The 8,116-nt window shown below is 43.4% G+C and overlaps 1 protein-coding gene across 4 annotated transcripts in view; it reads right to left on the bottom strand.

The window, feature by feature from the left end:
- The window catches only part of LOC133572012 (CUGBP Elav-like family member 2), a 79,376-nt gene that overhangs the window by 19,451 nt on the left and 51,809 nt on the right, over window positions 1–8,116 (bottom strand). For all 4 annotated transcript variants that reach the window (XM_061924618.2, XM_061924620.2, XM_061924619.2 and 1 more), the window contains exons 4-5: window positions 727–775; window positions 176–310 (exon numbers count right to left, since the gene is read on the bottom strand). In XM_061924618.2, the coding sequence (XP_061780602.1) occupies window positions 176–310; window positions 727–775 (184 nt within the window). The remainder of the gene's footprint in view (window positions 1–175; window positions 311–726; window positions 776–8,116) is intronic.

Below are 8,116 nucleotides of genomic sequence, written 5' to 3'. Positions count from 1 at the left end.
GGCCGCCCTTCAGTCTGCTGCATGGGGGCCGAATATCACAGTAACACCAAAGTGGGTGGAAAAGCAATTTGAGTAGGGGTGGGCTGAGATGACCAAAAAAAAGGGGAGGGGCTTATGTTTATACTGTATAAGGGCTTCGTCGGTCACCAGGGAGGCCGGAGGAGAGGACACTTACCTCTGCTTTGACCGTCCGGTCCCCGCAGGATTCGGCACTCCTCGATCTGCCCGAAAGACGAGAACATCATCCTGACCTCGTTCTCGCCGTATTTCTTTGAAACCATCCCGATGAAGAGTTTTCTGTCTTCTACCGCTGCAGAACGAAAAAAATATCATGGCGTGATGGAGAGAAGAAGAAAAAAAATGTCACACCTCTTTTTTTTCCCCTCCTTTTGTTCACACCGCCGCCACCTTGTCACGCTGCCACATTCTCTGCCTCCAACTACTCAGCGCCAGAACAAATCTGTACAACTTGCAGCTTTGTTTTCCTCCGCGTCTCCTTCTCCAGGCTGAGAATGTTGTATCATCCATTTTTGTGCCTCCCCCCCCTTTACCAGAACCTGTACCTGCGCTACATTCTCCCTCGGCGCCTTTTAAAGCCTTTAATCCTCCTAACCCTCGATTGTGTATGGAAATGATCTAGCACTGCCATTACCTGAACTGGGTACCGCTGCCATTTTTTTATTACATTTTTTTTGGGGGGAAATTGCATTCCAAAAACCCACTTACCACTTGTTTTCTCACTGTCAGCGGGTTTCATCTGGATAGGATGATGCATCTGCAGGAGGAAAAAGGGGGATATTTTATTTAATTGGTCCGAGTGAAAGCGGCCACAGTCATCTGTGAACCGCGTAGGCGCTCGTGCTCGTTATCGCACATCTCGCTCTTCACACTCCTCCGAGCGTCTCTCTGTGCTCTCTTGCTGCCTGCCTCCCTGTGCCGACACCCTCCCTTTATCGCCTGCCTCGATCCCCCGCCGCCACATTTAGGAGTGATTCGGTTAATAGCAGAGGATCAAGTTCTCTGCTATCTCATCTAATTTCTCTCTGCGGCGCAGTTATCGATTCTGCCATGTTCGTCTTGACTAACAATTCAACTTCACGTGGCTGGAGACATACAGCAAGATTTTGTGAGGGCTATTTAAGGCGTGTAATGGAAATTCCCCATTACTCTCTGACTGTAGGTAGGTAAGGGTGTGATGGAAAATGTATTCAGAACCAGATTTCTCGATACAGTACAGAGGCATAACACATTTAGTGAGAGACAGGAAGTGTAGCTGCCTCATTATCACTACACATAGTAATGTGTCCATGCCATAAACACAGTGAAGTGGTAGTCATGGCTAGCGATAATGCCAAGGAGGAGCCAGAGCGTGAAAACTCCTTCGTCTAGGGCAGGGGTCGGCAACCTTTACCAGTCAAAGAGCCATTTTGACCAGTTTCACAAATTATAGACAACAATGGGAGACGCAAAAAATTTATGAAATTTTAAATGAAATAACACTGTATACAAAGATTATTTTTTGGCTTTGTGCTATGTATAAATCAGGGGTCTCAGACACGCTGCCCACACCTTTATATGGGATTTGCGAGCTGGTGCGGCACGCGGGTTTTAACTGAATGGCGCTTGTCAGCGTCATGCGTGCCGTGTTGGTGCAGTATATAACACCCACCATAAACAGTGTGCCTGATCAGCCTCACGTTGTACGTGGCTTATGCTTGTTCACATAGGTGACAGCAACGCATACTTGATCAACAACCACACAGGTTACACTGACGGTGGCGGTATAACATTTTTTTTTTTTTTTTTTTTTAACTCTTACTAATAATGCGCCACACTGTGAACCCACACCAAACAAGAATGACAAACACATTTCGGGAGAACATCTGCACCTTAACACAACAGGACAAATACCCAGAATCCCATGCAGCCCTAACTCTTCCGGGATACATTATGCACCCCCCGCTACCAAACCCCGCCCACCTCAACCGACGCACAGAGAGGGGGGGGGGGGGGGTTTGGTGGTAGCAGGGGTGTATAATATAGCCCGGAAGAGTCAGGGCTGCATGGGATTCTGGGTGTTTGTTCTGTTGTGTTTATGTTGTGTTAAGGTGCAGATGTTCTCCCAAAATGTGTTTGTCATTCTTGTTTGGTTTTGGTTCAAAGTGTGGCGCATTATTAGTAAGAGTGTTAAAGTTGTTTTATATGGTCACCGTCAGTGTAACCTGTGTGGCTGTTGACCAAGTATGCCTTGCTGTCACGTACGTGTGTAAGCATAAGATGTATATTGTATAACAAGTGTTGGGCTAGCACGCTGTTAATATAAATTGTAGAAGGCGCCAAATGTTGTACCATCATGGTACGCCCTTATTATAGCTGTAAGGGTGAAAAATCGGTGAATATTAATCCCGGGGGAGTTTTCTGCGAGAGAAACTGAAATCCGTGAATCCGGAAGTCTCACGGGAAAATCGGGGGGTTCCGCAAGTAAGCTGCTAAGCCGCATCAGAGTGATCAAAGAGCCGCATGCGGCTCCGGAGCCGCGGGTTGCCGACCCCTGGTCTAGGGAGTGTTTTCGTACCTGCTGGCACCAGTTTGTGTATTTGGGATTGCCGTAACTTCAGAAGATTTGAAATTAACCCATGGAGGCAAGGCAGAGTTGTCTATTAAAACCTTCCAAACTTGAAACTTTGATACTTTTCTAAATAAAAGGGGACCCCGAAAAATTGCATTATTGGCTTTATTTTAACAACAAATCTTAGGGTACATTAAACATGTTGCAAGTTTGTCCTTAAATAAAATAGTCAACATACTAGACAACTTGTCTTTTAGTAGTAAGTAAACAAAGGCTTCTAATTAGTCTGCTGACGTATGACATATTGTGTCATTTATCATTCTATTATTTTGTCTAAATTATTAAAGGGGAACATTATCACAATTTCAGAAGGGTTAAAACCATTCAAAATCAGTTCCCAGTGGCTTATTTTATTTTTCAAAGTTTTTTTTCAAAATTTTACCCATCACGCAAAATCACTAAAAAAAGCTTCAAAGTGCCTGATTTTAACCATCGTTATATACACCCGTCCATTTTCCTGTGACGTCACATAGTGAAGCCAACACAAACAAACATGGCGCACAGAACAGCAAGCTATAGCGAAATTAGCTCGGATTCAGACTCGGATTTCAGCGGCTTAAGCGATTCAACAGATTACGCATGTATTGAAACGGATGGTTGTAGTGTGGAGGCAGGTAGCGAAAACGAAATTGAAGAAGAAACTGAAGCTATTGAGCCATATCGGTTTGAACCGTATGCAAGCGAAACCGACACGACAGCCAGCGACACGGGAGAAAGCGAGGACGAATTCGGCGATCGCCTTCTAACCAACGATTGGTATGTGTTTGTTTGGCATTAAAGGAAACTATTAAAGTGCAATATATTTATCTGTACAGTAATCTATTTATATCTGCACCTTATTGCTCTTTTATCCTGCACTACCATGAACTAATGCAACAAAATGTCGTTCTTATCTGTACTGTAAAGTTCAAATTTGAATGACAATAAAAGGAAGTCTAAGTCTCTAAGTTATTGCTACCCTCAAAAGGGGCTAGTAGCAGATAATGTATACAAATATTTATGTATCATGATATTATACAATCATCACATTAGCCAAATGATATTACCCAATTTCCTAAACATTTGATTATAAAAATTTTTTTTGAATATAAAGTATGTTAATATATCTGCTGTATGGTCAGATAATAATCCATCTTCAAATACATGAAAGTGTACACAGAGCATGCACTTTTTCGGTCGAAATTGAAATAATATGTTCAGTAAGAAAGAAGAAAAGCTTTATTTTCAAGCTTTCACCAGATCTGGCCCTCAGGCCTTGTGTTTTGACACCTGTGATCTACAGGGTGTCCATAGAGTCTCTTTACAATTTCACCAGTTTATTACAAAAGCAAATTAACATTCAAATCTGTAGAAATGAGAGTCTGTATTTTGCCTCATTGATTACACTCAAAGTGGGCTCCATTAGATGCACAAAGCATATCAAGGCAGTACTCAATTTCTTGCAACATTCGCTTTAGCATTGCTTTATCAATGAAGGCATCAGGTCTTTCGCTTCAGGGTGTTGATGCCTTTGAGAATTTCCTCGAAGATTATTAAAGTATCTATCCTTCGCTCAATCTTTGTTAGATGCATGATATATTTTATGTAACACCATAAAAAAAAAAAAAAAAAAAGTCCAGGGAAGTGATATTTGGTGAACGAGGTGGCCAGGGTATTGGCCGGTCTATTTTATTTAACAGAACTTCATCAACATCAAACACTTCGATAACCTCTGAGTATAAAGAACAAATCCGATGAACAGCTTTTCCGATACATTTTTTTAATTGACTAGAGAAAGCGAAAGAGAAAAGACTGTATGCACCACGTCGATGGCGGAGGGTGTGTCAGTCGATCGCCAGCCAGGCATTAAAAAAGTAGACCTAAATATGAGCGATAATCTTCACCACTTGATTGACATTCACGGCACCCGAGGGTCTTGTGAGATGACGCTGGCTGCTGCGAGCTCATTATTAAGAAAAAATGACCGACAGGAAGGCGAGAACCACTTTTTTTTTATTTCAACAGACTCTCGCGCCGTACCTGCCGTCAAAACTCTAAAGCGAAATGAAAACAATAAAAGCGCTGCTTCATCCTGCCTGCGCTAACAAAATAAGAGTCTCAGAGAGCTGGCGTGCACAAGCTAGCAAGCTACGGAGTTTTCCGCCAATGTATTTATTGTAAAGTGTACAAAAAGGAGTATGGAAGCTGGACAAATAAGACGGCAAAAACCAACCACTTTCATGTGGTATTGGACAGAAAGGAGGACTTTTTTTTATGCTCCATTTGAAAATGTGGACGTTATATATAAGCACTACTGTCTGATTCCAATCAATGCAAGTCATCAGAATCAGGTACCGTATTTTTCGGATTATAAATCGCAGTTTTTTTCATAGTTTAGCCGGGGGTGCGACTTATACTCTGGAGCGACTTGTGTGAAATTATTAACACATTACCGTAAAATATCAAATAATAATATTTAAAAGCAAGTAAGAAAAGAACAAAATATACATTTTTGGGTTATTTATTTACCAAATTTGCAAAATCTCCCACCAAAAATATTTTTCATAGTGGAATATTTGATGTGAAGTAATGGGAACCTTGGATAGGTCAATAATTCATAATAACATTGATTTTGATTCAATATTATGTTTTGAGCAATGACAGTTTGAAAGAAAGAAAAAACACCTTTGTTTTGTTAGTCAACATTGCAACTTTTTCTAAATTACATTTCACCTTTAAGCTTTTTTTTATGTTTTTGTTTATTTTAATAGTATTTTTAGAATGTGCCGTGGGCCTTTAAAACATTAGCTGTGGGCCGCAAATGGCACACTTGACACCCCTGCTATAGATAATAAAAAATTAAATGTGATAAATCTATGGATAAAAAGCAGATCCTGGCGACGCATACGCGTTTATCATAACTCTCTCTCTCTCTGTCTCTGCCCCTCCCTCACCAATGCTGCTGCGCGCACAATTAGTTTTGTTTTTAACCCCTTCTTAACCCTGAATGTACATTGAAAATACACGCAACTCTAACTCAAAATGCCGGACATTTGAGGCATTTAAGAAACTCTGCCCTGACAGCTCCGCAAAAGAGGACATTTCCGGTGAAAAGAGGACGTATGGTCAGTCTATCGTAGCCCGTTAGCTTCTAGCATGCCGTGTGTTGTGCCTCGGTGTGCATTGGTTACACAACGTGCGTTACGCTACTTAATATGTCCGTACCGAAACGGTTCATACAAATACACGTACAGTTACACCCCTAGTGAACACGGATAAGGTTAGGTGGGATTTACCCTGGATAACCTTATCCGGCTTAGTGTAAACGAGGCCTAACTCCATTCATACACACATTTCACACACTGAAGGCCCTAACCACGACCTATCAGATGCAAGCTGGGGTTTGAACCAGGAACCCTCAAGCTGCTGGCACGGCCGCTTTACCAAGTCACGCAGTCCATAAAAAAAAAAAGGTCCAGGCAGTGCTGAGTTTGAACTGTACAAAAACATCTATAGTCTTGGAACATTTCACTCTTCATAAAAGCGAGTGGGCAGTTGGCTTGCGGAACAAGCACTCGAGGAGCTGCAATTTATTTTCCAACACTTTAATTGATCTTTTTTTTTTGTGTGTGTGTGTGTGTGTCGGTTTTATGTTCGTCCTCGCATAACTTCCTCCCAGTCAATATTCTTTCAGCCAAATCTTACCTGCCATGTGGCACCAAAGAATAAATAACACCCACGAGGGGCCCGAGCAGCTTGTACCGCTCGTGAAAAGGTGGTGGGTTTGTTTTTGACAAGCGCTAAAGAGAAGCAGACAGATGGCCCGCTCGGTATGGCTACTGGCTAGCATCACTGAACGAGGATGGAGAAAAACCTGGACCGGGATTATAAGCCTGTTGTTTTTTTTCCTCCCTTTTCCTCCATGCGGTCACGCCATCCAAACTCAGTCACCTGCGGCCAATGCCAGGGATGCTGTTACGCCACACTTTATTTGAAATGTCCGCCTGACTGATCAGGCCCTCCCAGTGCGGAGAGCCAGCTCATTTATCAGCCACCTTCAATATTTACACGCGGCCCTCGATGGCAGCGCCTCTTTTTCCAGTAGACTAAGATATCGATTTAATTGACGAGCGCAGTTGTTTGCTATAGATCAAGTCAACTGGCGGGGGAGTCCATTAGAAAAACTGGGGATATTTGTAGCATATGTCATCTATCTGGCTTGATAAAAGATTTGGAGTACGGCGGACATTACAGCTGGAGACGAAAAAGGAGGGGGGATAAAAAAACGTGCATCAATGATTCAGGAGGACACACATGAATAATTGGTTTCACTTGGAGGTGAACGAGTGCTCACTGTGCCTGAACAAACATGTCCCCCTTGGTCAAGCCAATTTCAGCCCATACCTGAACAATTTGGTAGGCTGGGGTTTGGCACCATGTGTAGTTTTTTTTTTCTTTCCTCCCCCTTTTTCTGGTCAAGAGTTTTTAGCCGGCCCAGGACCTCATTTTGAGGAGTACATGCAGGTGGCTGACGAGGCTATAAAAGCCATATAGCATGTGTGTGTATATGTACTGTATTTTCCGCACTATAAGGCGCACCGGATTATAAGGCGCACCTTCAATGAATGGCCTATTTCAAAACTTTGTTCGTATATAAGCCGCACCGTATTATAAGGCGCATAGAATAGACCAGGGGTCGGCGACCCGCGGCTCCGGAGCCGCATGCGGCTCTTTGACCACTCTGATGCGGCTCAGCTGCATTCTTGCCAACCCTCCCGATTTTTCCGGGAGACTTCCGGATTTCACTGCCTCTCCCAGGGCAAACATTCTCCGATTTTCACCCGGACAACAAAATTGAGGGCGTGCCGTGATGGCACTGCATTTTGCGTCCTCTACAACCTGTCGTCACGTCCGCTTTTTCACCTAAGAAACAGCGTGCCGGCCCAGTCACATTTTGTATGCGGCGTCTGCTCACACACTAAGTGACAGCAAGGCATACTTGTTCTAAAAGCCATACAGATCACACTGACGGTGGCCGTATAAACAACTATAACACTCTTACTAATATGCGCCACACTTTGAACCCACACCAAACAAGAATGACAAACACAATTCGGGAGAACATCCACACCGTAACACAACATAAACACAACAGAACAAATACCCAGAATCCCATGCATCCCTAACTCTTCCAGGCTACATTACACACCCTGCTACCACCAAACCCCGCCCACCTCAATCTACGCACAGGGGGTGGGGGGTGTTGTTGATGTGTGGGGGGGCAGGGTTGGGGTGGCAGGCTTTGGTGGTAGCGGGGGTGTATAAAGTAGCCCGGAAGAGTTAGGGATGCATGGGATTCTGGGTATTTGTTCTGTTGTGTTACAGTGCGGATGTTCTCCCGAAATGTGTTTGTCATTCTTGTTTGGTGTGGGTTCACAGTGTGGCGCATATTAGTAAGAGTGTTAAAGTTGTTTATATCGCCACCCTCAGTGTGATCTGTATGGCTGT

The sequence above is a fragment of the Nerophis lumbriciformis genome, linkage group LG29 (genome assembly GCF_033978685.3).
Source record: "Nerophis lumbriciformis linkage group LG29, RoL_Nlum_v2.1, whole genome shotgun sequence".
In the NCBI taxonomy this organism is placed as follows: Eukaryota; Metazoa; Chordata; class Actinopteri; order Syngnathiformes; family Syngnathidae; genus Nerophis; species Nerophis lumbriciformis.
The sequence above is the reverse complement of the archived record's forward strand: the minus strand, read 5'-3'. Positions and strand labels throughout refer to the sequence as shown.